The sequence below is a fragment of the Geotrypetes seraphini genome, chromosome 7, assembly GCF_902459505.1.
Source record: "Geotrypetes seraphini chromosome 7, aGeoSer1.1, whole genome shotgun sequence".
Taxonomy (NCBI): Eukaryota; Metazoa; Chordata; class Amphibia; order Gymnophiona; family Dermophiidae; genus Geotrypetes; species Geotrypetes seraphini.
The window spans coordinates 11,384,058-11,404,885 of record NC_047090.1 but is presented as its reverse complement, the minus strand read 5'-3'; the positions used below and the strand labels follow the sequence as shown (position 1 = coordinate 11,404,885).

Genomic DNA, 20,828 nt, shown 5'->3' with positions numbered 1-20,828 from the left:
AAACAGAACCCTGTGGGACACCCAATTGAAGTGAATGAGAGCTTGAAAAAGTATTAGCGTGATTAACTAAATATGTATGATCAGTCAGGTACAATTGAAACCATAGCCTTAATTTTGGCATCAAAATTTAGGCTTCTAAATTACACCCATAATTTCATCTGTTTAGATCAGTGGTTCTCAACCCTGTCCTGGGGGCCCCCCAGCCAATCGGGGTTTCAAGATATCCCTAATGAATATGCATGAGAGAGATTTGCATACCTGTCACTTCCATTAAATGCAAATCTCTCTCATGCATATTCATTACGGATATCTTGAAAACCCGACTGGCTGGGGGGTCCCCAGGACAGGGTTGAGAACCACTGGTTTAGATTGAATTCCTAGTGTAGACTTCCCATGCCCACATAAATTTAGCAACTCGGCCCTGCTCACTTTTCAGAGTTGCTAATTTAGGAGTCAACTCTCAGAATTGGGCGCTTAAACCTTCTGAAAATCAGTTGCAGGAGCTGAGCAGTAACGAGTCTTTGTGCATTTCTGCAGAAACAAAGGCCTGATTACGCTTCGTGGCAACTGGCTCCAGGGCCTGTCGCTCCATCTCCACCTGCCACACCGGCTCCTGGACCTGCCCCTCCTCTTATGCCGGCACCCGTCCTTGTGGCTGCATCGAGACCACCTTTGTCAGGAAACATCAGCCGCCAAAGTAGTACATCCAGTGACAGTGGGAGCAGCATTGCACGGGACGGCCAAAAATACAGACAGCTGCCTGTGGAACGTAAGTTTTGCAGGAAAGAAATGGGGCGGGGCATTGGGTAGAAGGGATTCGGATAAATGTTCACACCCGAGATTGTGGAGGGACTCCCCAGCTTGTACGCAGGATGACTGGGTAATTCACCACAAAGCAGTAGTGGCCAGCACAAAGTAAAGCAGGCACTGGGTTCAGTGGTGTAGCGAGGCTGAGCAGTGCCCCCCTTCCCTTCCCCCGGTCCTCTTTAATTTTCCTGTCATGAGCAGCATCACAAACTTGCTGCCTGTGTCATGTCATTTCTCCCTCTGACATCACTTCATAGGCACGGCACCCGGAAATGATGTCAGAGAGAGCTGACACTAGTGCGGGCAGCAGGTTCGTGATGCTGCTCCTGATGGGAAAAGGGGGTGCATGCATGCGGCAAGGGGGGTCGAGAAGGATGGGAGCTGGCGCCCCCACTATGATGGTGCCCAGGGCCACTGATTAGGTTGCCCCCAGCTGAACCTTTAACACTGCTGCCTAGTGCTTTAAGCTTCAGACAGGATCTTACAGGCAAAGTCCTTCATGCTAAGGTAGCGAGAAAAATAGGGCTATTTCTAGATCTACTTCCTCGCAAGAAGAGATCATTTGTCTTTCGGTCAGTACCTAATGCTGTGATGGCCAACTGAGAGGAAGCATAAGATCTTTCTAGAACTGAAGTCTCCCCCCACCCCCCATCTTTAAATGCCCTGTCCCAGAGAAATGGTCCTCTGTTGAACATGTATCTGTTTGCTGTAGGCCAGAAGTCTCAGATGGAGGAAGTACAGGATGAATTGATGCACAGACTCACCATTGGTCGCAGCGCGGCAGGGAAGAAGTTCCAAGTTCCTCGGAGTCAGGCACCAGTTGTGAACATTACCTACGAGTCGTCTTCCGATGATGTCAAGTTGTGGTTGGAGTCCAAAGGATTCAACCCTGTGTAAGTCATACCACGTGTTCTGAAACCCAGTTCTTTAATAGATAAATTGGTCCAGGATCTCCTGTGGGGGGGGGGGGATAATGTGCGTCCGGGTTTTCTTTACTTAACTCTTCCAACACTGCAAAAAATTGTTACTAGTTCCAAGACCCCCAGTGATGACTCCGAGTTAAGCCCCTCTCCCCCTTTGATGTGCAATATGGAAGCATCATCTTTCCTATCAATGTAAAGGCTGGAACTCTACCTCCCACCCCCACTTTCACCCCTCACACCAATCTGTTGCCTGAAGCGGAATCTTTTCTCTCCCTCATTCTCCTTTAGTCTGAAGCTCCCCCTTCCTTCCTATCGATCGACACTAGCCTAGAGCTGTCTTCCATCCTCCCACATCACACCATCTCCCCATAGTACCTGCAGCTCAGCCTTTTATCCTCATTCCTAGACCTGTAATTCCCCCTCAAGTCTGCACCCTTTATCTTGTCCATCATCCAACCTCTATTTTTAGCCGTGTTTTCCTCAATCCTGAGCTTTCCTTTTCTGCACCCTTCTCTCTGCTGGAATCTTCTACCCTAGCATTAATGCTGTCACCACGTCAGCCTCTGCATTGCATTCTTAGTTCGTTTGATGGCCTCCGTGAGGGAGAACAGAAATTTCTGTGCTGTTGCACTGTGTAACATCCTGTGTTCTTTTTTTTAGCACGGTTAATAGCCTGGGTGTGCTGACGGGGGCCCAGCTTTTCTCCCTCAGTAAGGAAGAGTTGAAAACAGTTTGTCCAGAAGGAGCACGGGTTTACAGCCAAGTCACTGTGCAGAAAACAGCCTTAGAGGTAAAAGCTGTGAAGACTGATTTAAATGTTCTGAAATACTGGGCACTTTTATACAACTTGAGAATCATATACAAAATTGGACGTCACATGTTCTTTAAGGTCTTAGGGCTAGATTCACTAACCTTCCGATCCGTTTGCGATTGGAGGCAGGCTGACCGATTCACCAGCCATCTTCATGCAAATGGAGGTGATCGATGGCATGCCCCCAACAGACTGTAGGGACAGGAGAAGCAGCCTCTTTTCACTGCTGTCAGGGCTCTGCCGGCTTTTTTTTTTTTAAAAATGGGTCGCAAAATATCAGGCCTATTTAAAAAGAATAAAAAAAGCCTCCCCTGTGCTGACCCACCCCCCCCCCCGAACCGGCACCCCCTCCCCCGACCGGCACTGCCAAACACCCCTGTAAAAGTTGGCAGCAGGAGGGGTGCTCAGTCCCCCACCCATCTCCCACCCGACTAAACAGCCCACCCCCCGTGCGGACCCAGCAACCCCCGGCACAGCACCCCTCCAGCCCGGCACCCCCTACCTTCAAGTTGGGAGCAGGAGGGGTGCTCCTCCGTATTCCAGCAACGCATCTGCCTGGGCCTTAGGCCCCGTCCCGGTGCATGATGTGATTGGCTCCTCCCCCCCTTGGGCCATATTCAGACTGCTAACCAGATGCAACTTGGATAAAGTCAGAAGAGCCTTTTTGCCACTAACTGGCAATGTTGAAGAGCCCATTTGCATGTCGGTGTCGGAGACTGCTAGAAACCTCGCTAAAGACTGAGATAATCCCTTTTGATAATCCGCTGCTCAACTGCCGGAAAACAGTTTAGCGACGGCGTTAAAGTTTTGAGAATCTGGGCCTGAGTAGCCACATCACAGTGCATGCGTTTCTCCCTTCTTCCTAGGCTCACGATGGCAGCTCGGAGCTGCAGGAGATCATGCGGAGGCGTCAGGAGAAACTGAATGCTGCAGCCACAGACTCAGGGGTGGAATCTTTCGATGAAGGGAACAGTCATTAACTGTTGGTTAGTTTGTTGACACATTAGCTGCACTGGTCCTTCTCTCTACATCCAGGGAAGCTCTACGGTCCTGGGATCAGAGGGGAGAGAGGGGTTCTTCTGAAGCGAGGCAGACGCTTGACACCCGACCACATCACTGCCTCGAATCTCTTGAGAACTGGAAGCAGAGGAAGCTCTTGAAAAGGACATTCCAACATCCTGTCCGTGTGCAGGCAGTTTCTTAGCCATTCTTGCTCCGGTTTAGGACATTCTCTCTCTCATCTGGAAGCTGCAGAAACATTTCCCTAAAGCTGTTTTCTGAAAGAAAGGCATGCTGGTACCCTACAATTTGTAATATATATTTTGACTAATGTTGTGATTATTATTACATGGGACCATAAGAGACTTTTCCTTTCACAGAGCTGCTTCCTTCGGCCTCAGCTGAGAAGCCAGGAAGTCTTTGTTCTTTTTGCTACTATCTCGGAGCAAAATCAGTGTACACATAATCTCTTTAAGTGTAAGAAGAGGTGGATAGGGCGGGCATCTGAATGCTTTTATTTAATTATGTCAAAATCTGCAGTGCTATAAAAGAAATGTCTTGGCCGGGGGCATTGTAAATTACACTCTGTGACGTTAAGGCTACTGCTGATTTATTTCACTTCATCAACTTGAGAAATGATTTTGTTTCATAAATAACCAGTATGTGAACACTCTGTCCCGACAACTCAGGGTAAGGTACTTCTGTTGTGGCAGCAGGTGATTCTTGAGAAGCAAAATGTTACCTCTGTCTTCTCTTGGATCTCCTAAGCACTGACTTGATGGTCGGACCCTCGCCAGCATGGAGGAGGTTAAGGCCATCGTATGTAAGATCTGGAGTTTCCAGCAGTGATGAGAGGGAGACTGGACGGCACCATATCCCAAGAGCTGCTGCAGAAACTTGGCACACGAAAAGCAGGTGCTGTTTCCAGATGAGTGCCTGCGAGAGGATAAGGCTGAGTCGGTGGTCAGAGCTAGGAGTTAACTGGTTAGCAGGCCAGATACAGATTGCTAACCAGATGCAACTTGGATAAAGTCAGAGGAGCCTTTTTGCCACTAACTGGGCCATGTCAGGATCTGGGTTCATTTTAAGCAGCAGATGGCTGCAGCGAAACATTTGGCTCCCTGGTTTTTATGTCCATCAAGGTGGTGTTCCTGCTCGCTTGTACATAAGTGAAGCTTAGAAGTCTTCACGGATTTGTCAGGGGGCTAAAGGTTCAGCAGGGAAAGCACAGGGGCTCCTTTTGTCACTAAGTGTTCTGCTTTACAAATCTGTGTATAGAATGTTGTACGTTTTAACATAAATTCACTTCAAGGTCTTGTAGCTACATCATCTAGTTTCATGGTGCCTTTTTTTGTATGATTGCGTGGAAAGTTGCAATAAAGAGTATTGATTGTATGTGAGCAGAGCCTCTGTTTTTGTGCCACAGGGACGTATGTAAACACAGGACCCCTTCCTTCTCCCTGGAGAGGTGCCAACACGCTGAAGAACGATTCGGCGGCTCTGGTCTCCGCCACAGGCGGGATTAAATAAACAGTTTAGGCACACGGATTCAGTGGTGTGATGTGTATAATTAACATAATAGAACAAACAAGGGAAGAGTTTGGGTTGTAAATTAATCTGTTGGTCGTCGAAGGCCGCAATCCAGTTGGGTTTTCAGGATTTCCCCAGTGAGTGTGCGTGAGATCTGTTTCCTCATTAAAAATTATTAACACACGTCAATAACTGCCCCATGTTGTGCCCATTTATATTAGAGAAGAGCAAAGGTGCACTAAAATGTTTTCTTTTTAAAGACGCCTTCGAACACTGACTTTCCTTTCTCATGGTTCCCCTTCATTCCTATTGGGTTTCCCTTCATTGTAGTTCACCCCTCTTACCTTTCGTTTAATTGTACGCCGATGTTATGTGTCTTAAATGTATATGTCCATTGTTTTAGATTTTGGCCTCCCGTTTTAGTCATTGTAAAATGCTTAGAATTTTGGATAAGCGTTTAATAAAATTTTAATAAAACTTGGAAAACGTCCGTCGTATGCAAATCGATCTCATGCATATTCAGTTGGGAAAACCTGACTTGGAGAGAGCCAAGGTTGGTCACCCTTTCGCTGGAGGAGGCAGTGTAGCAACATTGAAGGAATGTGCAGGAGAGAGACAGGGATTTTGGACTCATAGGCTGAGATCCACTCACACAGTAAGAAAGAGGTGGAAAACCTGATATCAAATCGAGACACACAAAGACACAAACTTGAACCAGGATCAGTTATGAGAAATTAATTGTACAGTAAACTCCAAGAAACACAGGTCTTTGCGCTCTTGGTGCTCCTGCTTTGGTTTTCTGATCAGTTACGGCAGGCAGCTCATGGTTCCCGTCTGTCACCTAGGCCTGGCCCTGTCGGAGCCTGAGGTGCAGTAAATCTTGGCAATGCCTGGGACTGTCATGCACACAGAGATGATATATTAGAGGGAAGAGGGAGTCGTCTGAAAATAAAATAGTTACACTTGCTTCACAGTTCAGGAGACCCCTGTGGAATGGGTGCACGCAGGACACCGCCACTGCTAAAAGTCTCATGACAGTTTGGTCCCACTCGGTACAGAGGCTGTTGAGCACCTCCACATTCCTTCTTCCTGTCAGTTTCCACAGCACAGGAAACGCTGTTCAAAGCAATACTTAACTGAAGCAAGGGTGGATGAATAGGTTTCATGTCCTCAGCTGAAAAAGAACAGAGAGAGAGAAGCCTCACCACAAACAAGAACTGGAAACAAATGTGAAATGTTCCTCACCGGTTCTACTGTGGTAGAGGAGAATCGGCTGGCTAGGTGCCGTGATTAGTGCTGCTGTTTGGCAAATGGGTGCTTCGGTCCTTAAGATTAGTCTTCTGCCCCCTAGATCAGCTGCTGCAGAGGAGGGGGCTCCCAGGGATTGCTTCAGGGTTCTGGAGTCCTTGTGCGAACACCCCCTGTTCCCACTCTCGACTGTCACTGTAAAGACCAGCTTAGCTATACTGTAGTGCAGAAGCAGGGGAGCTTGGTTAAAATACCACTGCTGGTGCTTTGAATTTTGGGTAAGTAACTTAACCCTCCGTTGTCTCGGATTTTGATCCCTCCAGAGACGAGGAAACTTGGCACTGCTTCAATAGCTTTTCACGCAATGTTAGCGCGTGTAAACTTGTAACCCGTACTGGGCTCTTTTGGGAAGACGGGCTAAAAAATTGACTGAATAAATATAAGAAGTCAAAATAATTTAAAACCTTATAAAAAAAGAGGGAAGTCTCATGGTGGCTACCATAAAGCTGAATGTGTTGAGACAGGAGAAAATAGTCTAGCTAAGGTCAGATGGTCTCCTTTAAGGACATCTGGATTTTTGACATCATCACAGCTAAGCTTTCTTAGTGAATATTCAAATGTTAGGCTCCTAATTTAGCCTCCTTGAAAACTTAATAGGGCAGAGTGCCCAAACCTTTACTCAAAATTTCATAAAACACTTAAATTTAGGACCAGAAAAACAAGAGCAGTAAAAGGACCAGAAAAAACTAGAAGAATAATTAAAAAAAAAATCAAAATCTGAGCCAACGGAGGGTTAAATGACTTGCCCAAGATGCAAAGCAGCAACAGAGGTATTTTACCCAAGCTCCCTTGCTTCATTGACAGATGAAGCTATGAACTGAGGACATAAGTCATAAGGATGTTCTCTTAGACTTCTGCAGCTGGCATCGAGATTGTTGCAGTTGTCCAGGGTGAGAGGTGTGTGGGGGCAGGGGCACCCCGCCCCCTCCTGACGTACGCATGCCGCTTCCCTTCTCCCGTACCTCGGTAGCGTTTGCGGCACGAACAGCAACCTCCAAGCTGCTGTCACGCCAGCATTGGCTCTCTAACGTCACTTCCTAGGTGCAGGTCCAGGAAGTGACACCAGAGGCAGAGCCGACACTGGCACGACAGCAGGTTGGGGGTTGCTGCTCATGCCAGGAAGGGAAGCAGCGTGCTTTCCTATCTCTAATGAAGTTCCTGTCATAATTGAATTGTATTGTACTGTAAACCGCTGATGCGGTATAACAAATGCTAATTAATCACACACACGCTGGGGGCCTGAGGCGGACTGCCTCCCCTTTACTATGCCACTAGGTAGAACCAGCCAGACGCGGCGAGACGTGGACATAATAGCAACATGGTAAATGGCGGCAGTGTGCCCCAGAAGGTGGGCAGAGGAAGTGCCACTCGATACCAGATTAGGACAGAAAGTGGGTGGCAACAGGTTATGAACTAAGCACTGATTTTCCGCAGCAAGCTTATTAATTAGGCTCCTAAATCTAGGCAAAAATGACGAAGAATGTTCAGCTGAAAACTTAGGCTTTTAAGTTGGTCTGAAAATAGGGCAGATATTACATTTTAGGAGTCTAAATTTAGGATTGCAGATTTTGTTTGAATTTCGGACCCATTCACTCACCACTTCAGATGCTGACGTTCTCATAGATAACGTCACTAATGCAGAACTGCTGCTGTTTCTTCTTCCATATCAGCTGCACACACTGGTGGATGAAAACGTACTGCTCCTGGAAAGAGGGCACAAGCCGCAGCTGAGATTCATTGAAAAGATGCTAAGTTACACCTCCTCAAACCTCCGTACCAAACAAACCGCATTCCAGCAGGCATGCAGCCAAAATGTGTTGTAACACCAGCCCCATGAAATACATCAAATAATTTTGACTTGTCCCGAGACAAAATAGAGGACAAGACCACTGACCTCAATATAATAATGTTATCAGTAGGCACAACCTGGAATTTAAATTCCCCAAACTCTCCCCCAATCAACAATTAATCAACAGGTACTTAAAAGTCCTCACCTCCAGATGACATGTCCCCATTGGTCCAAGGAGCCCAATGCACCACATGTAACAGAAGCTGCAAAAGTAGGCCTAGAAACTCTTGTCCAAAAAATCACCCATTCTTCCTTTCCCAAAGTTTCCCCCATATCATGGTCCCATCCTAACACAGAAAATCCTCAAGCCTGTATCTCCCCACCTTACCAGCTCCAAAAGCTTGGAACCCCTATTGCATCTATTCGCTCAACTCTGAAAAGCCTTAAAACTCAACCCAAGCCTTGCAAAACTGCCCTTATCTTGCCAATCGGACCAACTAACTACCGCATCTTGTACTTTTATTTCAAAATTATGCTGCAGAGAAACAAAATTTGAGACAGGCCACACTAGTCTGATTCTGTCCAAAAACCTAAGCACCCATGGCACCACTGAAGAGGACATCAAATGCAAAATCCACATGAGAAAACTGCCCAGTGGATGCCAAAGCCCGCTCCAACTGCACCCCTTCTGGCAGAAGCTGCCATATAAGCAAAATGATACAATTTAAAATCAGGAAAATGTTCTCCCCCTCCCAATCCTTAAGCTGCTTAAGCTTCTGCAATGCAATTCTAGGGGCCATCCCCCACCAAAGAAAATGCAAAATCTTATTTTCCAAGCTTTTAGGAAAATAACCCAAAAATAGAATTGACACCATGCCAGTTCCATTTTAACAGCCTCCAACCTACCCCTCCAATATCGTTGACATACACCCTCCTCAAGGGCCGCAATCCAGCCAGGTTTTCAGGATTTCCCCAATGAATATGCATAAGATCTATTTGCATGCACTGCTTTCATTATATGCTAATAGATCTCATGCATATTCATTGGGGAAATCCTGAAAACCCGACTGGATTGCGGCCCTCGAGGAGGGACTTTGACACCCCTGCCCTAGCCCCAGGTACAGCATACAATAACCCAGTCCAAACCATTTTTTTCTTTTTTCCTCCTTGAGGAGAGGACTAACAAGGCCACCACACCTTTTCTCTCATTAATATGCATGAGCGAGGTTTCCATACACTGGAGGCAGCATATACAAATTTATCTTACGCATGTTCATTGTGGATTGTCCAGCGCCTCTTGTTGTAAACCACCTCGAACTATCATGGCTTTGGCGGTATATAAAAATAAAATTATTATTATTATTATATCCTGAGAACTTGACTAGCTGAGTGTTTCCCAAAGGGATCGTAGCCCTTTCAGGACCAAGGGACATATTTGTCCCATAACTTTAAAATCCTATAAATTTTGATTGGGATAGTCTACAGTTCTAAATTTGATATGTACGGATTCCATATGATACTGCCTTTATGTAAACAAACTGGTTCCGACATTCATTCATTAGCGTCGTTGCTAGATTGACGAGAAGATTCACTTGCCACACTGTCCATAAGCCAGAAGTGTGATTTTTTTAAATAAAAATGATATTTCACAAAAAAAATCAATTTTTTGGCATCTGCAAGCCCTTTTTACCATAAAAATGTCGTCAAAACCACAAAAATTGGCCTACGATCCTTATGGTCCTGAAAGGGTTAAGAATATAAGAATTGCTATATTGCGACAGATCAAAGGTCCATCGAGCCCAGGATCCTGTTTCCAACAGTGACCAACCCAAGTTCCAAGTATCTAGGCTAGATCCCAAGTAGTAAAACAGATTTTATGCTGCTTATCCTAGGATTAAGCAGTGGGTTTCCCCAAGTCCATCTCAATAATGGCCAATGGACTTCGCTTTTAGGAAATTATCCAAGCCTTTTTTAAACCCTGTTAAGTTAACCGATTTTAGCACATTCTCCTATGAGTATTGGGAGCAGTGCAGAGCATTCAGCAAGCCAGACTGTGCTAAAGACTGCTATCATGGTTTTGTAAAAGTGTGTGTGTGGGGGGGGGGGGATAAGTTTTGTACTGTAATTGGGATTTTGCCTAGGACTGAATGTGGAGAGAGATTCAAGAGGCTTTTCCTTCCCAAAAGACAGTATATAGTTTTATGAGGTTTATTTTTTTTTTTTAACTTATGCTTCTCATATAAATTTGGGGGGATTGTTAAAAAGGATAAGTGGAATATTTAATTTTTGATAGTGTCCAAATAAATAGAGATTAAAATGAAAATATGACCCACCACTATATTGTCATAGGGAGACCGTGGCCCACCATCTCACACCTTTGCACATTTCAATTTATTTGATATAACGCAAATAAACCACAGTTAGTCTAAGCGGTTTACAATAATATATTAAAAACAAACCCCCAAAAATACAACCAACATACACACAAAAATGGGTACAAGGGGAGGAGAGAACAAAAGAGAAGGGAAGGGAAGTCACTGTGAAATTCTGCCCAATTAATGATATAAGGTGAGAAAACAAGAAGAAAGAGCGATCCATAGCAAGAAGGAAAAAGGTCAAGAGCGGAAAGCCAAAGAAGTTATGCTTCATCTGTGACCGTACCTCTGTCTGTACCATGGACATCCTGTGGGAGCGGAGCTCACTCACTAGACCCAAAATGTCGATGAACTCATGGTCCTGTATGTGCTGCATTAAGCGATCCAGTGCTATAAAGGTCCCAGTCCTCCCCACACCAGCGCTGCCCAAGAGATGAGAGAGAGACACACACAATCACATCAGGAGGCAGCCTTGCTCCTAAACTTAAACACTTGTTAGATGCCTAAATCTTTAAAATAAATAGAAACAACGGAAAATCCAGCTCAGATAAGGTGTTATGCTACTGAATTTAAGCCAGACATTCATTTACCTCGATTTAGGAGCTTAGTTCATGGATTTCTTTGCTGAAATCCGTTCTCTTCCTATTCCAACCCACTTTTTAAGCTCTGGAGTTTAGTGACATTTTGAGCATAAATTTAGGAATTCAATCCTAGGAAATTCTAAGAGGCCAGTTTAGGAGGCTGAACCCTTTGAAAATTGACGCCAGAGTGTTATAGTCCAAGTAAGTCCACTTGGACAGGGACACGACTTCTGTACCAGCCCATTTAAGAAAAGATGAACAATTCAAAAGTTTAAATCCACAGGCAACCGACATTTCTATTGATGATCTTTTCCCCTGTGGTCAGTGGAAATAGTAATAGCTTCCTCATGCTTCATACTTCTTTCTGGGTTTCTGCTGTTGGTGTCCTAGGATTTATGTAACTTTCAGTACCTTATTGTATACAAGCCTGACATCAGCAAAGAGATTTGTGACCAGTCTTTCCTGGAAAGATTTTGCTCAGCTGGGAAGAAGACTGCCTTCCCTCTATCCCTGGCTTCTCATGTACACAAAGGAAAAACCAGGAACATCCCTACCTGCAGTGCACAGTGAGAGGCCCAGGACTTTTGTTGGCTTGCTTCCGAATCATCTGTACAAACTGCAGGACGCTCTCTGCAGCGTTAGTACTGGGGACGCCATGGTCCGGCCATGATGTGTAGTTAAAATGTATCACATCCAGCACCTCATCAGCCTAGAAAGAAAAAGGCATCAGACACACACACAATCTCCTACACAGCTGAACTGAAACATCGACTGCATTCCACAACAGACTAAGGTCCAAACTAGTTGAGTTTCTGAGAGCAGCAGATGGATGGATGCTGGGACATTCTGGAAGAAGAGGCATTTGGAATACAAACTAGCAGTGGCCGTTCTATAGGTATCAATGCTCACTGGTTTAGACTACTGTAATTCACTGTTGTAGACATTGTGAGAAATGAAATTCATAATATATTTCTAATAGTGTTAATTATTGCAGGATGTAATAATAACTTTCTCTTACTGCCTCTATATATTAACACATAATTTAGGGAATAGGTAACATAACATATACACATTGATCCATTAAGAATGTGTGGTAATGTTAAATGAATAATGATTGCAAACCGCAGAGGTCTGCAGAAACAGTACAGGTCTGGTCAATTGCTGAATCAGGATAAGTGAGGGGGCATTCCTGGGATAGTATTTGTTACAGTAGTCAAGAGAACAGCGTAACTGACCAGCCTGAGTATGTAACATGAGGGGTAAACGTGAGAGGCAATTGTAAACAGGGTTGGAGGTTTGGGGAATAAGAGTAATGGGAGAAGTAATCAGGGGTGGAGAGACCAGAAGTAGTAAAGAAAGTATCTGATAGGTTGAGAACTGCCTTTGCTCCGTCCAATGAGCAGGCAGGTAGGAGGGACTAACAATGAAACCAATAGATGTAGTGAACTCTGTGTGCCCTACTTTGTCATTGTTTGTACCCCCTTTCTGGCCAGGAAGAATAAAAATATTTCTGCTTTATCAAAGACCTGGAAGTGGAAGTGATATGAGGTACTTCAGAATTCAGCAGTGCTGTGAGTTTGGACAGGAACATATGTATTAAACATTGCTTAGGATCTCTCCATAAGTTACCAGTGAATTTTCTACATTAGAAGTTCAAGCTGTTCACACTTGTGCACTGTGCGTGGAGTGGCGATGCACCACAGTCAAGTGAAATATTTGTACGCCTTTGCTCGCACTGAAGCTTTTCTATCTTACCCAACATCGTAACAGGCTTTTCTCCTTTGCCAGTCCAGTGGTCCTTTAGAGCGGATGTAGGATTAGAGTATTTGCTCTAATGATCTTTCTTAGCTAGGCTACTGAACACTGGGGACCTGCTTTGTGTTTTATTGTGCTTAATATTGCTCTAAGTACCAAGGGTTTATATGTCAGTGGTTTTCTATCATTTATTTTGGATATTCATTTTGCTCTTTGTTCAGAACTATCAATGATATTTTAAATAAAATTAAGGAACAGGATTTGATACGCTGCTTTTTCAGTGTGGTTTAAATGGGGCAATGAAGTGTTAAAGTGACTTGCCCAGAGTCCCAAGGAGCTGCAGTGGGAACTGAACTCATCAGCTGCTCTAACCACTAGGCCACTCCCCCACTCCAAGTGGCCTATGTTACTAACTTCCCCCCTTGGTGTGAAGAGTTTGAGTCTCTGGTAACCAGAGCTGAGATTGTGATGTCATAATGCATCATTCCACCAATGAGTCAACCTCATCAGTGATGTCACAATGGCTTCTTTGTATACGGTAAAGGACTTGCTATACTGCTTTTTTCCGTGTGGGCAATGAAGTGTTAAGTGACTTGCCCAGAGTCCCAAGGAGCTGCAGTGGGAACTGAACTCATCAGCTGCTCTAACCACTAGGCCACTCCCCCACTCCAAGTGGCCTATGTTACTAACTTCCCCCCCTTGGTGTGAAGAGTTTGAGTCTCTGGTGACCAGAGCTGAGATTGTGATGTCATAATGCATCATTCCACCAATGAGTCAACCTCATCAGTGATGTCACAATGGCTTCTTTGTATACGGTAAAGGACTTGCTATACTGCTTTTTCCGTGTGGGCAATGAAGTGTTAAGTGACTTGCCCAGAGTCCCAAGGAGCTGCCCTGGGAATTGAACTCACAACCTCAGGGTGCTGAGGCATTTGCTCCAACCACTAGGCCACTCCCCCACTCCATAATAAATGGTCTTCACCCCTCATCCTCAAATACCATATTTATATCTATTGAATGTGTTTTGCACGCATACCACCTCCATGGTATAGAAATATCTCTCATGCATATTCATTATTCATTCAATTAGGGATGTCCAGAAACCTTGATCTGTTTGGAGGTCTTGAAGTGAACACCACTAACTTAAGGTGTTGGGTCTCAGCCCTGGCTCTGACAGAGCTGGAAGCACAAAGGCACTGGAGAGAACCACTGCCAAAAATAATTGATACGAGATCTAGAAATAAGTGGCTGTAATTGAAACATTTAGAGCAGGGGTCCCCAAAGTCCCTCCTTGAGGGCCGAATCCAGTCGGGTTTTCACGATTTCCCCAATGAATATGCATGAGATCTATGTGCATGCACTGCTTTCAATGCATTTTCATTGGGGAAATCCTGAAATCCCGACTGGATTGCGGCCCTCAAGGAGGGACTTTGGGGACCCCTGATTTAGAGGTTTAGATTAAAGCTACGCATATGCACAGAATTACTGGTCCCATGCTGGCACTTACACTGCTGATTCTAAAAGTTCGGTAAGACCAGTCGGTCTGCTCGTTCTCTGAGGCTATCTCCACAGTGATGTCTCCATACGAAACAGGCTCCGCTGTGAAGGGCCAATAATGATCACACTTCACCTGCAACCAAAAATATGGTAATTCACCTCTGTGTGGGGTGCATTTATCAGAAAGAGCAAAGTACCTCGCTTAGCCAGGCTGATTTTAGCAAGCTAATTTAAATAGGAGTTGTTTTGAAAGTGTAAATATATGGATAAGGAGAACAGTTGCTAAGGCATCAAGCCCAGTAGCCCGTTCTCACGGTGGCCAATCCAGGTCACTAGTACCTGGCCAAAACCCAAAGAGTAGCAATAGTCCATGGCTTCCCCCATGTCTTTCTCAATAACAGACTATGGACTTTTCCTCCAGGAACTTGTCCAAATCTTTCTTAAAACCAGCTACGCTATCCGCTCTTACCACAACCTTTGGCAATGCGTTCCAGAGCTTAACTATTCTCTGAGTGAAAAAATATTTCCTCCTATTGGTTTTAAAGGTATTTCACTGTAAAACTTCATCGAGTGTCCCCTAGTCTTTGTAATTTTTGACGGAGTGAAACCTTAAGTTTATATACCGCATCATCTCCACAATCGTAGAGCTTAGCACGGTTTACAGGGGTTAGAGGAGGAATATAGAGGGAAGAAAATGTTACATTTTTGAGAATAGCCAAGTTTTCAGATGTTTTCGGAATAGTTGGAAGGAGCCCAGATTCCGAAGTGGGGTACTTTACCCGTTCTACTCCACTCAGGATTTTGCAGATTTCAATCCTATCTCCCCCTCGGCTGTCTCTTTTCCAAGCTGAAGAGCCCTAACCGTTTTAGTCTTTCCTCATATGAGAGGAGTTCCATCCCCTTTACCATCTTGGTCGCTTTTCTTTGAACCTTTTCTAGTTCTGCTATATTTTTCTTGAGATAAGGCGACCAGAATTGAACCCAGTACTCAAGGTGTGGTTGCACCATGGAGCAATACAAAGTGCAGATAAGTGACTGGCATGCATACACGAAGGGTTTCTGGTTTGGTTAGTGACAGTTTGAAGAAACAACCACTGGAGGGTTTTTTTTGCCTATGATAAGAATGAGGCAGTTATATTAAGGTACAAGCGGAATAGAAATCACTAATGTAATGTAATGTAATATTTTACTTTATATAAATTCCTCAATAAGTGTACTTGAGGCTTATGATTGTAGGTTTCTTCTTAAGCATTAGCACACAGATCCTCCTTGTGACAAATCCATTGTGTTGAAGACCCATATGTGATTCCCTTACTCACCCTCCTTTTCTCGTTACACTGAGTTAGCATCACAATGATTTGTGATTTCTGCTGTAGGATCATCTTCCAAAAGTCACCCCTGGTCTCTGGCAGTGGTCCCTGAGTAGCAATGTATTCTTGTGGAGAGCTGCATCCCTTTGAGAAAATGACAGCACAGTACAAGGTGTATTGGTGAGACAGAAAGAGAGAGAGAGACAGTGAAGAAAATATTACACTACTGCCTCCCCCTGTGTTATATCTTTCTATACCACCTTTTCCAGAGGCAAACCACTTACCTAGAAAATCAATGTATGTAATGTTAGAAAAGAAGAAACTGGAATGAGGCAGAAATTACCATCAATGTCAAAGGCCTGAGAGAAGGAACAGGTCTTAAGGCCAGCTTTAAATTTTAGCATTGAGTTTTCTAATCATGAATTCCTTAGGAGTGGAGCTAAGCTAGAAACGATGGATTCTATGATCATCATTATCATTATAGTTATACTTACGGGGACATAGTTTGAATTAATGTAGTCTGCACCTTCCTCCTGACTCGCAGAAACCAATCTGACACGATTGAAGTCATCTACAGTCAAAAAATATGAAAATAACCAACCCAAAGGAAGAAAAATAGTCCCACAATATATGTAGCAAATCCAGTTCCAGTGGCACAGTAAGAGTAAGATGGGTAAAGAACAGGAAGTGGACCATTCATTCCTACCCAAAGACCCAACCTGGCTGCTGGTTATACAGTAGAGCGTAACTGCGGGTAAGATACCTCTTTTTCTCTAAGAGAACTCGTCATCTCACGTGTAGGTAAACATACATATTTAGCTCATATCCAATATGCTTTCCTTCCCATGTAGGGCCACCATGGATTTGAGATCATCCAACCTCCTAAGTCCCCATGGCCTTTCTACAGAGCTACCAATCAAGCTAATACAGTATATGCATTTATATAAATAAAGCTACAACACTGCAAACTTTTCTTAGCATGATCATTCCACATCACTGCATTTCTACATGTCGAAATTGGGATTTCACTCTTATGGTTTGTCGATCTGGCTCATCGGCTTGCTATATTTTGTACCCTCATTTCACAGTCCTCTTTTCTCAGGTCTCTAAAATGTCTGTCATGTCTATATTTCATTTAGGGGGAAAGTCAGTGAGCTAAGATCAAATTTCAAATTGTACCACAGGAATCATAGACCTGTAGTAACACAGTACTGAATTTTATTGCAACTAACCTCACAAGCTAAGTTATTCTGCTCCATAGAAACATGTCTTAAAAAGGCTGGTGCAGTTAAAATATAATCACAGCCTCCCCCCCCCATTCTCCATGAAAACACATTCCAAATGCTTGTCCCCACCCTCATACCCCATAAGTCCGCCCCCCCGCCGATCCCATCCCCCAGTAGACTTAGATGTGGGTCTCTCTCAAGTTATTCCTGGTAGCCCAAGGGGTCTGAACTGGAGCAGGAACGATCCCTAGTCCTTCCTGCCCCTGAGTTCAAAATGGCACCCATGATCGCTAGAGGAACTTTTTACGATCCTACTGCTATGTCAGACTTCTACATGTAAAATCCAACGTCTCCATGTGGAGGCTGCCAGATAGAGATGTGCATGGCTGGTCCCCATCTCACCCTATTCTCAGTCAATTCTTTTCCATCCCATCCAATCTCTTCATCATCCTCACGGATTTCCAGTTGTCCCTACCCCCATGCACATCTCTACTGTCAGGTTCATGCTGTTAATTTTTTCAGCATGTATATTTGTAAAATGGTTGCTTCAGCTGTGAATGTTGGCAGTTATACGCACACTCCTACAGGTGTTGAAGCACTATTTGAATGAGCACTTCCTGACCTGGAAGTCTCAGATTCCCATCTCTTGGTCTTATTTTTGAACTTTCAGATATTTACATAAGTCATTTGAACCTCAGGGGGCTCACAGCTCCTGCCGGCTACATTTTTAAGCATTAAAAAGCGTTTCAATATGCTTTGTACTTTCTCACATCCTGTCTGCTCCTGGACACACCACTCATCATCTTCCCTTACGAGCAGAGTACTTACATGGTAGAATATTGGTGTAGCGATTTTTACATCGATTCGAAGGCAGATCTGCTGCAGAGTGGGGAATATCGATGCCAATCTGCTTCAGTTCCTGTTAACGTGAGAGAAAGATTCTCAGTCATCTTTGTTTATAGAGCAGAGCTTTCTGATTACGAAAAAAAACAAATCCTTCTCTGTACCTCTCGTACCTTCTTACCAATGAGTTCTTCTATTCTGAAAAATTGTCCAGCAACATCTGATTTTAGGCTCTTTAGAAGGAAGAGAGGGGACTCAGCCCCGGACAAGGATCCTTCACTGCTGAATCAGCCCTTGAAAGTAAAAGCCAGGCTGTTCTATCTATTTATTTATTTTTAGTGATTAATTATTGACATTTTTAATCTAGCTTTCTTCCACAGTCCCAAGGCAGCTCATATGCAATATGCCAGATTTATCATACATAGAAATTGCATCTGTAGCTGCCTCCGTTAAGGCAATCGTAGATTTTACAAAGAGAGGGACCTAGTTGCTTGGAATGCATGACCTGCTGGTGCTAGAGGACTTACGGAGAATGTTTTGCAAGCGAGAAAGACATTTTTGTTTAATCAGGCATTTAATTATTGTGGATGTTTGATTGTATGCAGGCTGGATGTCAGCTAATGGGCAGGCTATACTTATTTTAAAGAAAGAAATGAACACAAAAGGCCCAGATTCGACAACTGGCACCTTTAGGTAGGAGCCGGTGCCTAAGTAATTGTTTTAATTGGCTATTAACGACCTGGTAATTGACTGCACCATTAAAAACCAATTAAAAGAAAAAATTAGGTGCCTACAAAACAGGGTGCTGGAATCGCATCTACGTAGATGCTTAGCGGTGCCGAATGTCAAAAGATGCGAGGTTATAGACGATTCTACATCGTAAGCGACGGAAATGTAGGCCTGTAAAACCCTGAGCTCCATTTCCGGCGCTTACCTTGAACACAGGTCGTGATTCTGAAATTGGCGCCGTAATCTGAGTGTTTTCTCAGGCGCATTCCGATTATGGCGTTGCTTTCAGAATCCAGGCCAAAATGCCTAAGATGAAAAAAAAAAAGACCCATGAAAAATCGTTACCAAAAGTAGAACCTAGAAAATGTCGCTTAGGCTACTGATGGCTGTGAACCTTTAGAGAATTTGGACGATTCTGGTTAACAGGCTTTCTTGGTTATGGCAGGTCTAAATTCCGTAGAATTTCAGAGACTAGTGATTTAGTATTTGAAACCATGTGAATGTTTAGAGATGAGCTACAGATATGGGAGGGGGGTTATCTTCTTGGTGCAGACAGTGGCGTAGCGAGGGTCAGTGGTTCCCAGGGCAGTGGCGCAAATCCCCCGCCATGCGTGATTCCCCCTTCCCTTCTCCATACCTCTTTAATTTTCCCAGTGCAAGCAGCATTACAAACTTGCTGCCTGTGCCGTTTTGGAGGACCCGGAAGTGACATCAGAGAGAGACGACACCAACACAGGCAGCAAAATTGTGATACTGCTCACACCAGGAAAATTAAAGAGGTACGAGGGAAGGGGTGGTGGGGTGGCGAGGAGGACAGCGCCCAGGGCGGACTAACCCCCCTTACTATGCCACTGGGTGCAGGTGTTTTCCTGTTTGCATAATGAAAGATGCCATTTATACCAACAAGGTACATAATGAAAGCAACTTGGATACGAGTCCAAAGAGGAAGAAGAAAAGGTTAACAGGATGAGTTTCTCAGACCAGGTGGCAGCTGACAGAGGAAGTCTTACACAACTCCTCCTTATCTTAGGCCAACCGGTCAATACAGCACTGACAGAGCTCCAATGGAGCTTTTCCTCCCTCCCAGCTAGTGGCGGTTAGGTGGCTGTCCCAGTGTCACTGAATAAGTTAACGTGTCAGACATTAATAGGGCGAGCTTCAGTAGATGATGAATGATGGGACACGGAGGATAGCTCTGTCTGGGTGCCTGGATGGACTTTCCAAAACCTGGCAGTTTGTCTGGAGGGCCTCTGAGCATGCATGGATGACATCACATGCAACTGCATATGCTATGAGACCCTCCAGACCTGGCGGGAAAGAACAGGGCGGGGCCATGCATCCAGGATTTTACAGCTTTCGATATGGTAACCCTATTCTGGGAGGCTCTGACCCCGGTGAATTCAGAGCAACACTGAACAGCTCACCTCAAACTGCAGAGAAAACTTGTAGTTGGAGTCTTTGGCCATTTCCTTCAGGTAGACCTCAAAATCATCCAGTTGAACTGGGCTATCGCAGAAAGCAAGAAAGTAAGTGAGATTCGCACACACACATACAGTCTTCATTAATAGAAATACACAGATGTGTGTCAGCATAGCTATCGCTACCATTCAGCATTTTTAGTTGGCATTACTTATGTCAGCGAAGGCCTATGGGAAATTATATCAATCTGACTCTGGCATGTGAATGCAGATAGACCCTGAGGGCAGGGAGACTGTTTTAAGTAGCCCTGAATGTTTTAAGTAGCCCTGATTGAATCATGATTAGCTAAAAGGTGTTAATGTGTTAATGTCTGATTAAGAGGGTGCTTAGGACAATGGGTCCAGGTGCAAAGTTAATCAGAAACTATTGTCCGAAACAGACTGGAAATATATATATGACTACAGCCTATTCTTCGGCTGTCTAGCACAAGTTTACTAAGAAGGGGGAGATTTAACTTCTATTGAAGCTCAATAGTTTTCTATATTCAGAATAAGATTCCAAGCTATAAAAGCCTCCTCTCTGCAACACACAAAAATCTATATCTATCTATCTATCTATCTCTTGGCTCTCTTGTTCTTTCTTTCTTTCTCTCTCTCTCTCTGGCCGATCTCTGGAACCCGAAACTTAGACTATCACCCCATCCCCCTTTCTCTCTCTCTCTCTCTCTCTCTGGCTCTCCCTAGAACTTCAAGCTTCTATGTCTCTCTTTTCCTCTGAACTATGTAAGGCAGGGAAACTGCTTTGCTCTCTACTTAATTATAATGCTTAATTGTTGTAATGCCTATGAATACTACTTTTCTGTAAGCCTATTTCTATACTATATTCTTTATGCAATCACCTCTGGCTGTGTCTCTTTGATTCTACTT

The 20,828-nt window shown here is 44.3% G+C and overlaps 2 protein-coding genes across 8 annotated transcripts in view; one reads left to right on the top strand and one right to left on the bottom strand.

Moving 5' to 3' along the window:
• Positions 1-4,940, top strand: part of EPS8 (epidermal growth factor receptor pathway substrate 8) — a 127,233-nt gene extending 122,293 nt beyond the window's left edge. For all 3 annotated transcript variants that reach the window (XM_033952129.1, XM_033952130.1, XM_033952128.1), the window contains exons 19-22: positions 538-769; positions 1,520-1,700; positions 2,391-2,520; positions 3,408-4,940. In XM_033952129.1, the coding sequence (XP_033808020.1) occupies positions 538-769; positions 1,520-1,700; positions 2,391-2,520; positions 3,408-3,521 (657 nt within the window). In that variant the 3' untranslated portion in view covers positions 3,522-4,940. The remainder of the gene's footprint in view (positions 1-537; positions 770-1,519; positions 1,701-2,390; positions 2,521-3,407) is intronic.
• Positions 3,983-20,828, bottom strand: part of PTPRO (protein tyrosine phosphatase receptor type O) — a 74,569-nt gene continuing 57,723 nt past the window's right edge. For all 5 annotated transcript variants that reach the window (XM_033952124.1, XM_033952123.1, XM_033952125.1 and 2 more), the window contains 9 exons: positions 19,908-19,989; positions 17,740-17,830; positions 16,180-16,256; positions 15,695-15,829; positions 14,386-14,508; positions 11,678-11,832; positions 10,829-10,964; positions 7,976-8,081; positions 3,983-6,244 (listed from right to left, as the gene is read on the bottom strand). In XM_033952124.1, the coding sequence (XP_033808015.1) occupies positions 7,980-8,081; positions 10,829-10,964; positions 11,678-11,832; positions 14,386-14,508; positions 15,695-15,829; positions 16,180-16,256; positions 17,740-17,830; positions 19,908-19,989 (901 nt within the window). In that variant the 3' untranslated portion in view covers positions 3,983-6,244; positions 7,976-7,979. The remainder of the gene's footprint in view (positions 6,245-7,975; positions 8,082-10,828; positions 10,965-11,677; positions 11,833-14,385; positions 14,509-15,694; positions 15,830-16,179; positions 16,257-17,739; positions 17,831-19,907; positions 19,990-20,828) is intronic.